General features: G+C 41.4%; 1 protein-coding gene across 3 annotated transcripts in view; it reads left to right on the top strand.

Moving 5' to 3' along the window:
* The window catches only part of numbl (NUMB like endocytic adaptor protein), a 62,823-nt gene extending 42,336 nt beyond the window's left edge, over positions 1-20,487 (top strand). For 2 of the 3 annotated variants that reach the window (XM_028573578.1, XM_028573576.1), the window contains 8 exons: positions 4,746-4,896; positions 8,438-8,512; positions 10,248-10,322; positions 13,070-13,210; positions 14,374-14,578; positions 15,058-15,327; positions 18,668-18,853; positions 18,965-20,487. In XM_028573578.1, the coding sequence (XP_028429379.1) occupies positions 4,771-4,896; positions 8,438-8,512; positions 10,248-10,322; positions 13,070-13,210; positions 14,374-14,578; positions 15,058-15,327; positions 18,668-18,853; positions 18,965-20,130 (2,244 nt within the window). In that variant the 5' untranslated portion in view covers positions 4,746-4,770 and the 3' untranslated portion in view covers positions 20,131-20,487. The remainder of the gene's footprint in view (positions 1-4,745; positions 4,897-8,437; positions 8,513-10,247; positions 10,323-13,069; positions 13,211-14,373; positions 14,579-15,057; positions 15,328-18,667; positions 18,854-18,964) is intronic. The other variant, XM_028573577.1, reaches the window with a different exon arrangement.
* Positions 20,488-21,012: the final 525 nt, after the last annotated feature.

The following is a 21,012-nucleotide window of genomic DNA, read 5'->3' as shown; positions in this document are numbered from 1 at the left end:
TGTGTGTGTGTGTGTGTGTGTGTGTGTGTGTGTGTGTGTGTGTGTGTGTGTGTGTGTGGCAACATTATGTCCATCTTCCTCCATTTCCCTCCCTGTATGAGGTGTGCTTTGCGAACATCTGGTTGAGAAGAAGTGTGAGGGAGGAGTGTGTCCCGTTTTGCCAAAATCTTTGAGCGGCTGTTGACCACAGAACATCTGAATCAGGGAGGAACACTGTGTGTATGTGTCTGTGGACAATGATATCAGACTCACATCTGGCAAGCACAAAACACAGCTAGACACACATGGATTCATGCAGTCTCCACATAGATTATGTGGAGGGAATACAGAGGTTACACACCCATATGATTGCAGAATGACAATATTAACTTTCTAACACTTTAAATACAAGCTAATTAACTGATATTGCTGATATTAAAACACACACACACACACACACACACACACACACACACACACATTGCTAATGACAATTTTCCCAACCTACTCATAGTTAAAATACCAGCTTAACAAGCTAGAGCAAAATGTTAAAATATTTCCCCCACAATGTATTAGTCTGTCTGCGTAGGCAAACCTTTCTCGCTCAATCCATTTCTGTGGAACCCATTTCCTCACATTCACATCGCCAGAGCTGCAGACATTTAGCTTCAGGATCCATTTTAGCATCTGTCGTTGCGTCTTTTGGACAAGATCAGAGCAAAAGGGGAGATCTGGAGTATAAACACCAGTGAAGAAGAAGAATAGGGAGGATTGGGAAAAAAAAGCGGTGATGAAGGGAGGTCAACAAGGGTGAACAGACTTAAAAGTCTATAACATAACGTCATATGATCATAAGTAGTCTCTCCTGCCAGCTCCTTTGCAACAATACATTCCAGATGGCTGCTAACTCAAACACTGGATGGGAAACAACTATGTGTTTTTTGGCACTAGGCCTCCAGTTTGTGTAGTCTGCACTGAAGTGCTTATGAGTTTTGCGTGGGTTTATGACGATAGCGGGACTTCATTTATTCCATTGATTTATAGATTTATTTTGATGTTTTCCATCCTCGCCTGCCTGCTAGACCAACCCCTCGTTCTTGTCTCTCTCTTTTTTTACTCATTCACATGGTTTTTGTTGTGCGGGGTGAGGTCACAGCTATGCAAGGCCTTTACATGCTGGGTAAATGTCTCCACTCAATGTGTCTCCATTAAAGAGTGTTTACTACCAGATTTTGGTTCATTTCACAATGTGCTTCTCAGCAAGAGAAGGATTATCAAATTGTTTTCACCGCAGTCTGGCTTATAGGTCCTATTCTTACAGTATGTCCTTCCGCCAGGATATGGACTTAATGTAGTCTGTGCAAATGAAAGACACTTTCCACAGCTATCCACCACATTGTCATCTCAATATATCTTTGTAAATATCTTTCTTCTTTAAAACAATAGTTTGACATTTTGGGAAATACACTTATTTGCTTTCTAGTGGAGTTAGATGAGTAGTTTGATACCACTCTTCTATACGGCTAGTAAATATGAAGCTACAACCAGCAGCAGGTTAGCTTAGCTTAGCATAAAGAAAACAAAACAAAAAACAGAGGGAAACAGCCTGGCTCTGTCCAGCAGATGCTAACGCTCACTAATTGACAGGTTACATTTTTTTTAATCTTTACAAAAACATTTAAAAAGTTTAAAATTTGTAAAAAAAAAAAAAGTGTATGAAAACAACATGGCATTTTATGGAAATCTCATTTAAGCATATTTCCAAAATATTTGCCTTAAAACACAGAGTTCATCCCACATATTTTGCCAGATGTTAATCCATACATTACTCTGCTTACCCTCTTAAAGCTAGATTTTCCCGTTTACTTTTTAAGTTTACTTTAACTTGAACGTTAGAGAATAAACACATGACAAGTGTTCTCTTTGGTTTGTCTGTCTTTTTCCATCCTCATTAGTTTTCTCCTTCTAGTCAGCTGGCTTGTAAAATTTTGTGTCAAACCGCTTAACCCACATTTGGGTGTGGCACAATACTGATTTTCTTACCTCACCTCTTTTTTTTTTTGTCTTCTTGCTCATTTCACTCCTCCACTTTATTTATTTTATTTATCCACTTGTTCCAACACTTCATTAAGGCTACACAATACATACACTAATTCAAGTATATAAACCCATAATGGCTACAACATCGCATTAGATAGACATAGATGCATTGCACGTTGTGTAATATTTATTTTCCAAAATTGAGACTAATATATTTTAGAATCTTTAGAAATGTTAACACTCGAGAAAAAATTACGATTAGCTAATGAACTGTCTGTTATTGTGTCTGAACTGTTACTGACCTCATTAGTATAACTGTTTAAGTTTAATATATGGTAGTAATTATGAGGGAACATTAGCATAAACACCTGTAAAATAAAGTCGAGGTCAATGCTTTTTTAAAAGACACCATGAACATTAGGCAATATAGTCTGTGTTTTAACATGGGGTTATCGAGGGGATGTAATCATCAGGCTTCAAATCCATAGTTTGAGGTGAAGTTGAACATCCATACTGGAAAATGTAATGTTACAGTGAAAGAACATAATAAGTTTGTCTTAATATTTCTTGTACAGCCAAAGTATTTACTATATTTAATCTGAAACATTTAAGTGCTCGACCTCTCTTGTCACTTTACAAGATAGTACAATAGAAAATGTGTAGGATAGATGTTATGAGACTCTATATTAATCTGTGTCACTGTTTTTTATTCTACAATTTCGCTGGTTTGTTGGTCTTTCTTTCTATCCTTATCCGTCTTCTTTTGGCCTGTTAAACATTGTTGTCAAACCACACAGCCCCCATATATTTCCATTTTATTAGAACTGGATGACTGATGGATAATCAAAAGTAAAATTGCATGTGTTGCAGCACTAATTTTCTCACCCCATTCCTCAATCAGTTTTCACTTGTGCCAGTACCCTCAGTTCACATCATTTCATTTCTGTGTCTTTGCCCTGTGGCTTGGCATCAGAAGCCTATTTGCTTACTCCTCCTTCTCCCCCTCTTCCTTCTCCTCTACTGCCATCCCAAACCATATGAGGGCAATTACAGGGCATGCTGTATTCCCTAACCAGCAACTCCTTTCCCCCATCCTGTCACATATACTGTAAGTCCCCCCCTCCAACTCCCTTGTGGGGTGTATCAGATAGCTTTTACCCCTTCATACACCTTCTGCCAGCCAGGTGCCAGTCAGTTGGCACTTTTCCCAGAAATGACTGGCACAAGCCTCAACGTGTGCACGTCGAGCTGCAGAGGGGCTTGTGTGTGTTTTTTGTGTGTGCACTTGGCAGAGGACGCATGCCTCACATGCCAGAAATGAGCAAAGCCACTCGAGCTGTTTCATTTGAATACTCTGCATTACTCACACGCCTGAGTGTGTGTCTGAGACGCACGGGAATACACTCTTCCTGCACGCCTGCCTTTGACACCCATTACTAGTACCATAGCAGTGATTATGAGAAGTGATGTGTCTGTGTGTATATATATTTGCTTGTAAATCCTGTGTGTATGGCAGAGCAGAGAGAAGATTTCTTCCCTTCAGTATACAGATAACTGCTTACACATGGACATTACATATCTTCAGTGTAATATTTGTGGTCTTTCACGCCCTGCTATAGCCAGCATGCAGACTCATGGGGCAACCAGACGGTAAGAAAATAATGCAAGTATGCTCTTCACTCAGATTAACCAAAGAGATATGGAAGAATGAAAGCAGAAAGGGACAAAGATAAATATTTTGTCTTGATTGTGCTGTATTTGAAAGAATTTTGCAAAAGGAATTGAAGCTTGCTGGTATGTCTTGGACCAGAAAAGTGCTCTAAAAGTAAAGAACATGTAGAGAGACACAAAAGAGACTGGTCTGGAAGTGGATTTAGGATAAACCGCAGGAAGAGGGACAGTAAAGTCAAATTCCACACAAACAACTTTAAATGAGCTGGTGATGCAGTTAATTCAGTCTTGAAAAAGAACGTACGCTAGGAGAGATGTTCTTATTCTTCCCCAGATCTTCTTTTGAGGGGGGATGTGACTGTGGAGGAATGAAAACAGTAATTATCATTTTTAAGCAGGTCATGTTTTGATGGCGTCATGTTTCATTGTGCTGGGAAATTAGCATCGCTAAACAGGCCAGCGGGCTGAATGGTCTAATTAAGCAGTGCAGGGAGGATTGTGTGTGCTCGGAGAAGTACAGGAGTGTGTGTGTGTGTATTGTGATCAGCATTTGCTCAGTGTTCTTGATGTTTCTTGTGGAGATGAAAGCCCACCCTATGCTTTGTGTTCATTAGGGTTAACGTTCTACCATTGTGATTTGCACAGACTGTCTCTGAATGGAGAATCAATGGAGCATTATGGTGGGAATTGTTTATGACGCTAATGTACTGACTGCCTTGTTAGGGATGATTACTGTATAATGAGTTTGAGCTAATCAATGAAACCTATCCCACTTCGCCCATAATACTGTATGACACAGTACTACAGTTTCTGTTCAAGCTCGCAAACTGCATTTCTTTAAATTATAGTTTTATTGCATTTAATTAGCTTTTAATGAGCCTTACTGATAAATTGAGGGTAAATGAATGCTGTTTTTTTGTGTGTTAAAGGGAGTCAGCTGGCTGTGATGTCATGGATTTTCAGTGTTTTAAAATTTTGAGCGTATTGCAGAGCTAATCTGTGGCCTTCCTGCCTATGCTACACTACTAAACCAACGTCCCTTCATTTGTCCACAGTACCAGGGAGCACGTGACCCCGGAGATGAACAAGCTTCGTCAGAGCCTGAGGAGGAAGAAGCCCACCTACGTGCCAGAGGCCAGCAGACCGCATCAGTGGCAGGCTGACGAGGAGGCTGTACGTAAGGGCAAATGTAACTTCCCTGTTAGGGTGAGTATCCAAGGCCGGTTCAGTTCTGGTCCATTCTTGAAACAGTAACAGAAATATTTTACTATAAACTCACATCATAACCATGCTAAACAGTATAATTCTGCATTAAGAGTTGTCAGTATTAAAAATAACATTCTGTTAATGAAAATGTATATGTATGTATGTATATATATATATATATATATATACAGTACAGGCCAAAAGTTTGGACACACCTTCTCATTCAATGCGTTTCCTTTTTATGTTCATGACTATTTCCATTGTAGATTCTCACTGAAGACATCAAAACCATGAATGAACACATATGGAATTATGTACTTAACAAAAAAGTGTGAAATAACTGAAAACATGTCTTATATTTTAGATTCTTCAAAGTAGCCACCCTTTGCTTTTTTTTATTAATAAGGGAAATAATTCCACTAATTAACCCTGACAAAGCACACCTGTGAAGTGAAAACCATTTCAGGTGACTACCTCATGAAGCTCATTGAGAGAACACCAAGGGTTTGCAGAGTTATCAAAAAAAGCAAAGGGTGGCTACTTTGAGGCATCTAAAATATAAGACATGTTTTCAGTTATTTGACACTTTTTTGTTAAGTACATAATTCTATATGTGTTCATTCATAGTTCTGATGCCTTCAGTGAAACTCTACAATGTAAATAGTCATGAAAATAAAGGAAATGTATTGAATGAGAAGGTGTGTCCAAACTTTTGGCCTGTACTGTATATACACTGTATATATAACAAAATGTCACTAGTTAATGAATATAATATCCCATTTTAGGTGAGGAGTAACTTTACTCTGCGCATATAGTGACATGATCCTCAGCTAAATAAATCAGAGGGTCATGCAAAAGGGCAAATGAAAGTTTCCTGGGTTGAGGCCTGGACCACAGTACTTAGTTAACACAACTTGTGTCAGTGCATTCTGTTTAAGGGTGCTCAACAATAACAGGTGCACTGGATGCTCATTTATTCAGCACTTTATCCTTGAACATCAGAGAAGAAGAGCAAACCCAGAATCTGCTACTAGACAAAGCTGTCTAAGATGCTCTATTTACACCTCATACATGTAGGTCTGTTATATAAAAGCATCACACTGTATTCTGAAATTTGTTTTTAAATGTATTGTCTGAGATTTAGGTTTAACGTTTTGTTTATTTTTTGCTTATCTGAAAGGAATAGTTTGGCATTTTGGAATATTTGCTTGTTGGAGCCAGGATGTGATTATCTTAGCTTAGCATAAAGACTGGAAACAGGGGGGAGCAGCTAGCCTGGCTCATTATGCTAAACTAAGCCAATTGGCTGCTGGATGTAGCTTTATATTCAGTGTACAGATACAAGACTGTTATCAATCTTCTCATCTAACTGGATGCAATAGAGCGAATAAGCGTATTTTTCAAACTGGTCTTTTAAAAACACATGACGCCTCATTTGAATTTTGAGATTATAATGGGCTGGGTGTGAGACAAACATATTTAGCGCTTTAATGTCCATGTTATCATAAAAGTAATAAGGTAATTTAGGTAAATACACCAACAATTGACATGGATCGCGTATTGTAAATTGACTGTATCAAACAAACATGGCAGGGTTTGGTATCAATATTGACCATTGACCTTTATGTATTGGTTGCATGTCATATTGGCAACATGGGTATTTAAGCTTTTGCTATTTATTTACTTGTGTGTCTAATGCATTTGTTATCCTTTTATTGAAACCATATGGTAATTAAAATGCCATGAATGCCTCATATGCAATCAGTTCATATAATAGACATTATTGATGGCCCCATTTACTGATAGAGTGTGTAACTATATGTTTATAGCTTAGAGTCAAAATGATTTGTTGAAGGCTGGGGAGACAATGCGGTAAGAGATGGAGGAAAGAGAGGGAGTAATGACATTGAGGTGGGGTTGTAGATTAGGGAGACCACAGGAAATGACAGGGTGAGGGATAAGGGCACACAGAGAAGACAGAGAGACATTGTAAGATATGTTATGAGAGAGCGAGAGAGATATAGAACTGAATAAGAGAAGGGCTGCATACTGAATGAAAAAGAAAAATTCAAGTCAGAGAGAGAAAGATAACAAAGGAAGAGAAGAGTGTTAGAAAAGGCAGTGTGAGTGGCAAGCTAAGGGAAAATGGTCCTGATGGTAATGCTCCACAGAGATCGCAATGAGAGGGGCAGCAAAGTGGAGCTTGGAGCTTGGAGCAGTAAAAAACCTCTCAGTCTCTTTATTGTAGCTTTTCTTTCCTCCTCGTTCCCCTGTTCATTTTTTCTTTCTTAAATCTCCGCCTTCTCTCCATTTTCACTCCAAATGTATTCACAAGTCATGCACTATTAATGCCCCTTAAGAGCTGCTGAACTGTACCAGAGGGAAGAAAACAGTGTTATTTTGCTCAATCAATGCTGAGAGAAAAGTTGACTTTTAGAAAAGCAAGGAGTTTGGAAAGTTTTGAAAAGGGCCTGCTGGAAAGTTTACCTAGTGAAGCAAGCACACACATATATTACATGTGTCCTCAGTAGTCATCATTGTTTTGTTGATTGATTTTTTTTCTCCATACTGGCTCGCACCTACCACCTTCGCTTCCTCAGGATATGGAAAGTAGTATAGACAGAGTGTCGAAGACATTAGCATGTATAACACTATGCTAAAACTATGTCTACCTTAGAGCAAAAACTCTATTAGATGACTGCATAGTAAACAGGCAAAACTTCACTCAAGAACCTGTGTGAGTACAGGTGTAATATTATTTACACCAATGTTTCTCTGAAAAATATTAAGTGCATCAATGTGTGGAATTTTCCATCAAATCAGTCTTCACCTCTATCAGCTGTCACCAACACACTCACATCAAACTGATCAATGATCATAGAACCTGGTAACCATTGGCAATATTCATTAAACAGTCACAAACCACCATAAAGTAGCTGTTTTCTCCTCACCAGTTTCTGCGCAAAACCATTCACCACCTCATTAAAATCCAGGGCTCTGACTAGATTGCTAGATGCTAATTTCTAATCATTCACTCGGAACATTTTCCACTTTATAAAACAAAAACAACTTTTCATGTGGGGTTCTCTTTACCCACATGCGTGTGCATCTAACGATGACACCACTCGAAAAACTGTCTATTTTTGTTCTGCAAGCTCAAAACAAGAGATATTTTAGTTCAGGGAGCAATCTTCCTGAAACTCAGAGCTAAAACCTGTGGGCTCTCTGTAGACCACAGAGCAGACCACTGGAGGGATAACAAATGGGGATGTGAGGCTATAAATTATTAAAGTGCCTCTCTCTCTCCTGTCCTTATTATCAGCAGCAACATGCAGCTGTAAATCCAGTATGGGTGCTTATTACTGTAGCTACTGTACTTACCTTAGTTATAGCACTCATAGAAATACTGATAGGGACTAATGAGGCTTTGTTTGCCTTAATGTCACTTTGTTTCTTTCTTTTCAGTTCAGCTCAGTCAGAAAGAATCAGCATCTGTTCGTTTCTTTTGTCTATTAACATTTCTGCTCTCTTTTATCTGCAGTACTTGGGGTTGGTCGAGGTGGAGGAGTCGAGAGGAATGCACGTATGCGAGGATGCAGTGAAGAAGCTAAAAATTGTAAGTATACCACACACTAACGTAGACACACACACACACACACACACACACACACACACAGTGTGTCTGCGTTAGTGCTGCAGAACTAGAGGTTCATTTCATTGTGTGAGGCAGTTAAAATACTCACCCTAAGGATCTTAAAACGTCACTGGAGCTCATTACAGACCCAGTTGCACAAAGCTCATGCAATAAAGTATTGACCTAAGGAACGCACAGGCACACACACACACACACACACACACACACACACACACGTTCAATACTGTCTGCAGTGACCTTCCCTTCTTGTTATTTTCTCTTCTTTACCACATTCATCTCCCTCATCGCCTTCCATGGTGGGTCTTATTCCATATCTGTCTGATCCCAAGATTTAGGCACATGGGAACATAAACACATATAAAACACACACATACACACACCCACACACACACACACACACACACACACACACACACACACACACACAAACACACACACAAAACACACACACACACACACACACACACACACACACACACACACAGTTTGCATCCCTGGGAAGCTGGATTTGTACAGGAAGCGTGTGAACAGAGTGACACAGACCGGCCTGTGTCAGACGGCCACACACACTAGGCAGTCTTCATGTGTAACCTCGGCTTTTGCTTTTTTGATAAAACTGGAATTAAACTTGACTTTCATAAAAAAATCAAGTTGCCCAACAAACTGCAGAGCACCACATTTTCTACATTTAGTGTACACTCATACGAAACCTGATTCCCCCAAGTAGGATTGTAACTTTATCTAACAAAAGACACCACTTTGTCAGAAAATCTCATTTAACTGAATCACAGCCAGAAGAAATGTTTCATACATTCATTCATCTCCCTCTCCTCTCACCACTGCTTCCTTTCATGTGTTTTTCTCTTTTGATTCTCCCTGCTGGATCAACTCTATTTTCTTTTCCATCAGCATCTCTTTTTTGCGCCGTTCTCGTCTCTCTGCAGTTGTTCACACTGAAAACTTTTTACCAAAGTTTTCTCTTTCTTTTGATTCCCCCGCTCCACCTCCTAATTTAGCTTTCCTCTCCTTCTCCACTCTTTTCCCTCTATCACTTTCAGTTTCTTTACATCTATTCTCACTCCCACTGTCTTCCTCTCAATGGGATTATGCAAAAATTGAGGCTTGTCGCTTCACTGTGGGTTTCAAAGCCATTTCCTGCAGTGCTCTGGCTTTCGTTTTCCTTACTCACACACACACACACACACACACACACACACACACACACACACACACACACACACACACACACACACACACACACACACACACACACACACACACACGCTTCCACACTCAGATGGAGTCATTGCTTTTTTACACTGTATATTTTTAGCCCGGCCCATGCTGAGTGTGTTATTAGCTCTGCCTGGTGCCCTCCTCTGGAGAAATGATTCTTCATGCCAGCTGGCACAGTTTTTACCTATGCCCGCCTCTCCTCTGTTAACCCACCACTACCTCATCTGCTCTTAAGTATGTAATGATCACTTTACATAACTATGAGTAGTAGTAAAAGTGGCTTGTAGCTTGTTGATCGCACCTCTGCAAGAATAAAGGAACATCTGGTGAAATGGGCAAATGATTGATATACATTTACTATGCAACTTGACCAAGTAGTAAATAATAGTAAATAATAGTAAACTTGCCTCTTGAGTTCTACATGATTTACTCTATTACTGCTACGTTTCTGTCTTTCCAGAGTGGGAAAAAGACAGTCAAGGCAGTATTGTGGGTTTCAGCAGATGGACTCAGGGTGGTGGATGACAAAACTAAGGTAAACAAACACATTATTTCTGTGTGTGTGTGTGTGTGTGTGTGTGTGTGTGTGTGTGTGTGTGTGTGTGTGTGTGTGTGTGTGCCGCATCTTTCACCTTGTTCCATCATCCCCTCTGTCTTCCCTTTCTATCTACCTAGTCATGTGGCAACAATGACAGAGGGGAGGTGTGTGTCTTACAGTCATGTAAAATACACACCACACAGGTATTCAATCTATGCCTTCATTCTTTGTCTCTGCCAACAACAAGATAGCAAAAACAACAGTGTCCATCCATTTTTGCAGCAGCATCTTCTTTATTTTATATTCTCATATTCAATTAAGACATAGAGACATTTTCCATCCTTAGACCACCAACAAAAGTCTCTTTTTGTCCCAGTTTGATGACACCACCTTAAGGCTGACAACAGAAGGTTAGACCATGCATCTACAGTCTTGATGCTCCTAGGCTGGTTTAGGCCTGTGTGTGTGTGTGTGTGTGTGTGTGTGTGTGTGTGTGTGTGTGTGTGTGTGTGTGTGTGTGTGTGTGTGTGTGTGTGTGTGTGTGTGCAGTTTCAGAGCTGACATATGTGACTCATGGTTTCTTTCTGAAGGTGCTTAGTGGGAGAGTGAAAATCAAGAAAACACAGACACACACACATGCACTTTAGGAGTGTCTGGCGGCCAGGGAGGCCTCCTACATAGTGAGTGCAGCTTGCTGTGGTTCTATTAAAAGCCGAGCAGAATAAAGAGCAGCAGAGTATAGAGGAGAGAGCGAGTCCAATGGTGCAGCCTCTTTCTCTCGCTTTCCTTTTTATACGTTAGAGGATACACACATGGCCTCACCTCTCCCACCACTGCTCCCCCCACTTTAATCTCCCTCCTTCCTTACCTTCAGTGATGTGTCTCATCTAAACATATTAAAGGATAAGGCTGGCAATATATTATATTTTCTTTATTATCAACAAATCCCCAAACCAACAATGAATTAAAACACTGGGTGACATGTTCCATTATTACGATGAACATGGCCAATGTAGTTTATTTTGAGTAAATCCCTGGTGCCTGAAATACTTATACCAGTGCCCCATAACAGTATTAATCTGCTTGTAAAAAAATAATCCCAAAATAATGCATTATTTCTTCCTGGTTGAGTAATGTTTGCTAACAAACTCCAGTGCTCAGCTATTTTAGGAAATGATTTAGCCTTTCTTAAAATGAAACTATATATTTGTGAGAACAACAGTTCTGCTCAGCTCTACGGAGTGCTTTAACACCTTTTAATTAATTGCTTTGTTTTGCGGTCAAAACTTTACTGTTTTTGAATCATTCTCCCTGCTCTCATCAGCATAGTGTCCAGCACCCTGTTGTTTTCAGCAAAACATCTCTGATAAACCCAATGTACACTCCTTGCCCAGCACCAAACGACAGCCAGTTAGTGATGTGCTGTCAAAACGTTCAACATATTAAGATTTGATTCCATACCCAGCAGTGACAACCCTTACAGTCCTCCTTTCTTTCTCGCCTCTTCATCACCTTTTATCATCAGCTTAGCTTCCTTCTATGAATCAGCAAGCACACTTAATAACACCCACACAACCACTATTCAGACACTTTCCCACCATCGGTGAATGTACTGTATATATGTATGTGTGTACAATAGAGACAGCAGCTCTGCATGACCTTTATATTGCAGCAATAGAAATAAATGGTGAAGTCTTTTTCGTGTGCTCAAGGCAGAGAGACTTGTCTGTGTAGATGAGACACTCTGAGTCACATTCTGCTGTCTGGTATTATTCCATTCACTGATTTTGGGACATGATTTGAGTCACCTTTAGCCACAAACAGATTAGCTTTCTGCACTTTTCATCAAAAAATACAGCTTACATGAGCATACTGAATCATAAAAACAGACACCTAAAGTACTGCTAATATGTGTTTCTAGTAACACAGAGCAACTAACTGTACCAATGATGAAGAAGCACACAAAAAACACATTGCTCTCTGCTCAGCCTTTCACCTCGGTACCAGCATCCCCCTTCATTCACTAATTGGCCCACAATGAATGGACTGTTATTCTTCCAACTCTTTCTCCTTCTTTTCTCCCCCTTTCCCGTCCTCATCCACCCTCTTCCTCTTTCCTCATCCTCCCCTCTCTTTGTTTTCGGCGACACTGGAGGAGAGGGAGGAAGTGCGTGGATGAGTGTGTGAACCCTCTCTTCCCTCTCTTTCCTTTCTTCTCCCTCTCGTCTCTTGTTTTCCTTCTCTTTCTGTTTTTGGTGAGTCAAAGAGGTGAGCCACCCAGGGCCCCCTTAATGTACACAGAGAAAGAGAAGGGCCCTCTTTTCATTTCCTCTGTCGTGACTATAGACACTGAGACAGGCTGAATAACCCTTTTATTGAAGGAAGGGCAAGTGGTGGAAACATCCCAAAGATGAAAAGAGGGTTCAATATCATTAGTCTGTAGTCACTTTCTTTTCTGTCATTGGTGGATGTGTAAATAGGTCGGAGTGAGAGGGGTTTCATGGGGTCAGCTGAAAGTAGTGTGTCAAGTACTGGATCAGTCCACAAGCTGGTGTGCTCAGTACTGAAGCTATATTACCTGCCTGCCATCAGTTAAGCTGCTGTTAGAAAGATAAAACCATGTCAGTTATGATTTGATGCAATCTACCTGCTGAAACAACTCGATTGACTTGACTGTATTGTGTGAGCTGTCAAATCTGATTGTCTCTGACCTCTCTGTCTCTTGTTGTGTTTCTCTCTTTCAGGACCTTATTGTAGACCAGACCATAGAGAAGGTTTCATTCTGTGCCCCCGATCGTAACTATGACAAGGCCTTCTCCTACATCTGCCGAGACGGTACTACCAGACGGTGGATGTGCCATTGCTTCATGGCTCTCAAAGACTCGGTGAGGGGACAATTAACGTTCCATCCACCCTTCAGGGATTTTCTCTATACTAGTTAGAGAAGCTGCACTAGCTCTTGCAATCGCTCATTCAGCATTTCTTTTATCGGGCTGTCTTAAAAAATTTGTCTTATATAAAATGTGTGATAAATTGGCATCCACTACAGAAATTACTATTTGAATTTGAAACCTTTATGAATTTAAGTTAAACTGCAAATAATTGGTAAGCATACAAAGAACTACAGCTCCCATGAAAACATTCTAGCGTGGCAGAACAGGCACCTATGTAATTGTAACTTAGTTGCATCAACATAATATTCACAACATAATATTCACATGTACTGCACAATCTGCCGTGCACATATAATTTACTATAGACACATCAACCCATTCTGTTGCACCAATCAGCCAAGCGCAGTTGGGGTTAGCTGTTAGCATGATTTCTAACTTCTGGTGTTTCCTTTTGACTGATCTTGGGATGAGAAGGTTGTAATTTAAAGCCAACTGCAATAGAAACAATGCCATCATGGTGCATTGTGGCTTCAACCCAATGGTGGTTTCATCAGCTTAGACTGTAATTTGGATAATTTATGTGGATGCAGGAGAGCGCAGCACAGACCTGCGGGATTAGGAGAGGGGATTAGATTGAAGCCTGTGGAGTTATCTGTCCATCTCTGTCTGTGTCTGTTTCCACCACACTCTCCATATCTCTATGTGCTCATCTTAAACGGAACTGTCTCTCCTATAGCAGCTGTGGCTGTCTATAGAGAGAAAAGCAGAGGATGTTAGAGAGGTGGTGGGAAAGTAGGAATACATTGCAAAAGGCAGGCTGGAATTACATTCAGAGTCACGGAGCATGGACTCATGTTGACGTTTGACAACAGAAGCGATTTGAGGTGGATCATTGCACCCTAATTCAATCTTCACTGCGACAGCTGTATTTTATGTGAATGTATGAACTTAATTTGAAGGTTGACACAAACAACAATCATGCTTGATGCCTATAAACACAAAAAAACAGCTCTGTAGAAAGAAAACACAGTCAAGACCGCTTACAATAAAGACAGTTTGAAGTGTGTAAACCCAAATTCTGTTTTAGTTGTAAATGATCAATCCAGATCAAGAGTAAATGTTACCTTGAAACTGTGTGTTTTTTGCTCCACCAGGGGGAGAGACTAAGCCATGCAGTTGGCTGTGCCTTTGCCGCCTGTCTGGAGAGGAAGCAGCGCAGGGAGAAGGAGTGCGGCGTGACGGCTTCCTTTGACGCCAGTCGCACCTCATTTGTGCGTGAGGGCTCCTTCCGCACTAACCCTTCCTGCCAGCAGAGCAGCAGCAGCGATAGAGATGACAAGCTGCAGGACAAGAAGAAAGGTAGGAGGGCATTTCAAAGTGTGCACACATACGTGTGTCTTTCAAGTAGTGCTCATACGGTGGGGAAATGTGAGTTCAAATGTTAAAATTGAAGCACATGGCAGGAAGGCATTTAACAATAGATCATCAATAGATTATGTATGGCAGTAATAAGGTTTGAACAGGAACTCACTTGTACCTTTTGGACAATTTTGAAATCTGGTTTTTAACCTGCAAACTACTACTTGTAATTGCTTTACATGATTGTACTTTCTTTTGCATCCTTATTATCCTAATTTATTTACGAAATAATTTTTCCAAGTCAAAAAGTTTTAGTGTCTTTCTATTTTTTATGACGGTGTCGCTTCTTTTTAATGTTGTTGTTTTGTTTTTGTTTTTATGTATTTGTCTCGATGTCATTGTAAATAAGGGCTACCCTTCAATTATTTCTCAAGTATAAATAAATAAAGGTTGAATCATGCACCCATTTCCTTCTCCAGACCAACCTTCTGCCATTCCAGCCCTCCCACCTGGCACCGCCTCCCCACCCGAGGGTGCAGCCTCCCCCATGGAGCGGCCAGAGCCTGGCGGGCCTCACGCAATCCCTCGCCGCCACGCGCCCATCGAGCAGCTGGTGCGCCAAGGCTCGTTCCGGGGATTCCCGGCCCTCAGCCAGAAGAACTCTCCCTTCAAGAGGCAGCTGTCACTCCGCCTCAATGACCTGCCATCCACACTGCAACGCAAGACCGACTTCCAGGACAAGAACCCTGGTGAGTTGAGAAATTCTTGAAGTGACACTCACAAATGCTGGTGACAGGATCTGCTGACCATCTGACCACCTGGTAAACAGAAGTTACCAGGGTCAGAAGGCCTAACTTGATGCAACAGATGGTGTGTTAACCCAGAACCATCTGAGAAGCCATTATTGGAAACTGTTTAGAAAAGGGCAGGCACTTTCAAAAAATACCTGGCAGGTGATTGGATGACCCCTTTGCTTGTCTTTTATTTATCAATATGTAAAAGAGCTGGGATTATTAGGGGTTATGCATTATGCGTCTTATTTTTCAATTTATCTTAAGGATGTAGGGGAGGCTTTTTTAACTTAACTTAAAACCCAAGCCAGATCAGATTCAATATTATGAATATATACAGTAAGAATAATATATATGAAATCTAAGGTGGGGCAATAACAAAGAAATTGCACAGCATAAACCCCTCAACAGCAACAGAGTTGGTGCCTGCCTAGTGCCAGTGGTAGAGTGTCTTGAAAGTTCGATAAACAGGATGCCACATTTTCAAATGTTTGCTATAATATTAGCAATTGCTAATTGAACCTCTAATATGTGATTTGGTGGCTATGTGCAAATGACTGCTCTGTTAATGTATTAATTTACACCAATTTTTTTGTTGCACTTTTTCTTATTTGATGAAAGTAACAGCAGATGAAAAAGGCTAATATTAAGCCATGACATCAACATTGATCTTGTTTCTAGAGGTAATTGATCCATATTTAATGTACACTTAGTACCAAAATGCCTCTCCAATACCCACTGTGAAATCAGATGAGATCTCTACCTTGCAAATGCAAAAAAAAACACATGACAAGTATTTTTGCAAACTCAAATCCCCAAATTGTTATTTGGTATTTCAAAGATGTCAAGGAACATTACTGCTGTCTCTACACACAAACAGAAAGTACACTCTCACTCTGTGTTCCACATGCTTGTCTTCCATTGAATGCAGGCCAAGATAAAAAGCAGTAATGTGAAGTGCTGTTATTATTGCTATTAACACCAGTGCTGATGGCTGTGCCTAAGTGACTCTGAAAGCTCTTTTTACTAAGGACAATTTATAATAACTGACTTACCCCTCACAGGGGGAACACAGTGTGGTGCCACAGGATCAGAACGCTCAGTAGCAAGGCTGAGTATAGTCATTAGGAGAGATGAGAAAGTTGACTGGAGGACTCCTCTGACTGGAATACTAAACCACAACATTCAACTCCCACTTTCACTCATATTCGCCCCTTTCATTGTCTCTTATTCTCCCATGGTGTTTAGTGTATCTCTCTACCTCTCTCTGTCACACACACACACACACACACACACACACAGATGCACACTGACTCCCTACTCCCTTGTGATTTTCTGAACAATGTGTGTATTGATTTGCGAGGTCAAACAGCTGTCCTGGTTAGCCTTCAGCAAGCCCTCTGCCAGCCCTTAACCTGCCACTACACTGAGAGAAACACACACACACACAATGAAATCTTTAAAAGGAGACCTTGCACTTGCCTCCAGTGCCCTCTGCACCCTCCAATATAATTCAAGGCCTGTAGCCACAAAATGCACAGAGATGAGAGAGATATACTTGTATGAGAAAATTGGGCTTGTGAAGGTTTGGGGTTTGTCCCACAATGGGCCCATCCGTGGTAAATGTGTTAATTTGCTTCACTTGAATCCCACTCGTCTATACATTCATTCCTCTGCATGTGCGTGTTGTAAAACTTGGACAACTGTGCATATAGAGCATGGATGGTGTCAGCAAAAACAGGAAGGATGAGGGAGTGGAGGAGAGAAGGAGGGAATAGAGGAAGAAACAAAATTCTCTCTCTGAGGCCTTAGTTGTGAGGGGAGGGACCAGGGGACAGCAATAGAGAATCTGATCTGGGTTTAAGGACACTGAGGCACTCTGGAGGGTGAAGTTTAAAAAGGATTTATTATATTTCTTGGCTAAATCATTAAAACAAGGCAGTGCGTTTAGGCGTTGTATAAAATGTTGGCATTTGAACTGTATCCAGGGGTGGAAGAAGTATTCAGATCCTTTACTTAAGTAAAAGTACTAATACCACACTGAAAAAATACTCTTGTTACAAGTAAAAGTCCTGCCTTAAAAATGTCACTTAAGTAAAAGTATGTAAGTATCATCAGGAAAATGTACTTAAAGTATTAAAAGTAAAAGTACTCAATGCAGAAAAATGCTGACATTTTAGAAACTGGAAATGGTCAAAAACTTTCTGCGTTTAATCGTCTCATCATTTCAGCTGTAATTGTAGGCTTATATATTGTTGGGTAGTTTATTTTTTAACAAATTTATTTTATAAACTACATGTGTTCTACGTGCAAAAATCTTAATTTGTAAAGTAACTAGTAACTAAAGCTGTCAGATTAATGTAGTGCATTAAAAAGTACAATATTTCTCTCTGAAATGTAGTGGAGTAGAAGTTGAAAATAGCATGAAATGAAAATACAAGTAAAGTACAAGTACCTCAAATTTGTACTTAAGTACAGTACATTGGCAAAGTAGTCTATTGGCCAGTAGTCACATGGTCAGTAGGTAAAGAGTCACATGATTGTTGTGATCAGGTAGTCACATGACCGACCATTTTCAGCAGTAAATCAATGAGCAATAATCAAACACAATATAAAGACAAAAATAGCAATTAACAAGGAAAGAAAACCGAGCCAAAAATACATACCAAACATTTAGACATCTTAAGCAGAGCAATCCCATCATTTATCAGGACAACTAGAAAATGATATATACCAATCTTCTCTATGTCTCTCAGCATTCAGGGAATGTATATGTATTGATATCTGCGGTCTGTGCAGGAAAGGTTTAAAGCTGTAGTCCAAACCAAAGTCAAGACGGGAACATTATGCCGCCTTATCTGTCGGATCAGTTACAGTTAGTTTATAAATATGGATAAACTAATAAAGCCAAATTCACCTCTGTCTGAGTCATTTCAATGCACGAGACACACAAGGCAATGACATAACCCGGCTGAAATGTACATAGAATATAACGCTACACAGTTCGTCTTGGCATGTAGACATGCTTGTGCACAATGCCATGTTTGTCTAAAGAATTGTGTGTTTTTGATGCGTTTTAGGTCAATAGTCTTCATCTGCTTCAGTTTCTATGCTTTTGATACAAACTGGGTCTGTCACACAAATGAATAAATAATTTTTTTCTCCTCTTTTCTGTTGTTTGTTCCTCTACTCAATCCTCTTCGTCTCCTATTCCACCTCTTCTTTTTACTTCTTTATCTCCTTTGTCTTTCTCTCTTTTTCCACCTCACCTCCCCTCTGTGTGTCCCTTTCTTGCTAGTACCAGAGATGGACATGGGGTTGCCAGATGAGGGAGACTGTAGTATCAATGCGCTGTGTAGCCAGATCAACACCTCCTTCACCAATCCATCGGAAGAGCTTTTCTCCAACCCCGCTTTGTCTGCAAATGGCCCTCCAACCTGCACTGTGCCCCCTGCCCTGCCTCCACCACCTGCACCAATGCAGGGTAAGAAAGACTTCATCAGATCAATTCTTTTAAATAGTGCACTCTCTGACTTGAACTCAGTGGTGGGAAAAGTATTACACTTATTCTAAATATTTAACTTTATCCATCTAGGCACTTCTTCCTGGGCGCAGCCCGAGCCTCCACTCCACTCTCCTCCTCCGGTTTCTGTGGCGATGCAGATGCAGATGCAGATGCAGAGTGGACACAGACGCACACCCTCTGAGGCTGAGAGATGGTTGGAGGAGGTCTCAAAGGCTGTCAAGGCTCAACAAACCCCTCCTCAAGGCCCCACCATCCCCACCATCCCGGGACCACCCTCCATGTCGTGTCAGCAGATGTCCAATCAGGCAGTCATATCAGCTGCCCCAGTGTCCACTGTCCCTATGTCCCTTGGCACCATGTCCAAACCTCTCCACTCAGGCCCCTCTGCTCACTCAGGTCAGGCGCCGATGCCCCTCCCACCCATGGTAATATCATCAATTCCTCTAATACCAGGCCCTCCAGTGTCAGGCCCTCCTATGTCGCTACCTTCCATGTCCATTCCCACAATGTCCGGTCCGAGCATGTCTGGGGCCCCCATGATCCAGCCCTCCCTTCCTGGGCCCCCAGGCTCCCTTCCATGCTCCATGCAACCCTTCCCCTTGGCTTTTGATACCACACCAGCTCCTGTGGGAATGTTCGCCAGCCAGCCTGTCCAGCCGACATTTGTGCCCATGCAGACCTACATGCCAGGCCTGGCCAGCAGTATGACATATCCCAATGCCAGTGTGCCTGTGGTAGGCATCACACCATCGCAAATGGTGGCTAATGTCTTCTGCACCGCTACAAGCTCATCTGGGGCAGGTGGAGCCATGGGCTCGGCTCTAGGAGGACCCAAAGTCGGGGCACTTGGAGCAGCCGGGCAGCACCATTCTTACCCAGGAGTACCTAGTGCAGTAGGACACCCTGGAGGGTTTTCCTCACCGGTATTCTCTCCCACTCCGCCATTATCAACAGCCATTAATGGCCTCCCCCCGCACAGCAGCGCCATGGCTCTACAGAATGGGAACTCCAACAGTGGCAGGAATGGTGGAAGCAGTAGTAGCAGCTGGCCGCCAGAGGGCAGCCAGTTAACAGCTCCGGCACCCAGCGATTCCCAAGACGATGATCGTTTTGAGGCCAAGTGGGCGGCATTGGAGGCCAAACCAGCACCTCAGCAGCCTGGGAATAAGGCACCAGCTGCAGCAGCCAACCCATTTTCAAACAATCTTCAAAAGACTTTTGAGATAGAGCTTTAAGTCTGAGTTGGCCTCTCAAAACTGTAGCTCTAGCCCTGGTGTTGGCCTGAAAATGGCCGGCTTAGAACGCGTTGCAGGTCCTTAAAGTTAGGCTAGCATCTTACCTGTGGCAATCTAGCAACTTCCTAAAAACTCTCATAGGAGTCAATGTTATAATTATCTTAATTGCTTTCTTTACACTCCCATGAGAGCTTTAGAGGAAGTCGGCAGATAGCTGGTCTGCCATTGGAGGATCAGTTCTCTAGCTCACTAAACTTGAGTGGATCCTTCCACTCCACCCGCTACTGACCTCTCTTCCCTGCTTTCACTTCTCTACTCTGGCTTTACTTTACTTGCTGCAAGTCCCTATATATGTATATATGTAAGGAAGGATATGTGTGTGTGTGTGTGTGTGTGTGTGTGTGTGTGTGTGTGTGTGTGTGTGTGTGTGTGTGTGGGGGGCAGCTAGGTGGTTTCTATCTTTAAAAGGGGACTCCACTCAGATGCATTTCAAACCCATGAGATGAATTTTTCTGGAGATTTTGGTGGAGAATTTAGCAGATATGGCTACATCACAAGACGTGCAGAGAAGAGATTTGTTGACTGATGAGCTTAGCCAAGCACAGCAAAAGTTTGGATACCTGAAAGGACTATGAAGGCGATGATGTAAGACCTGACTCAACCAACCTAAAAGGACTTACTGACTAATAGTAGAGATTTATGGCCAAATTATTTTATTTATTGTATTTTTATTTTAACAAGTTATGTATACTTTTACATTTTAAAGCAGTGTTTCAGGAGCATGTTGTTTTTCCATCCCTTATATTTATTTTCATTGAACTGTGAAGAGGAGGGAAACTACAGGTAGCAGACGTGTGATTGGGCAGGAAAAAGCATTGTGGG

The sequence above is a fragment of the Perca flavescens genome, chromosome 3 (assembly GCF_004354835.1).
Source record: "Perca flavescens isolate YP-PL-M2 chromosome 3, PFLA_1.0, whole genome shotgun sequence".
Taxonomy (NCBI): domain Eukaryota; kingdom Metazoa; phylum Chordata; class Actinopteri; order Perciformes; family Percidae; genus Perca; species Perca flavescens.
Note: the sequence above shows the minus strand (reverse complement) of the source record. Positions and strands in the feature narration are given on the sequence as shown.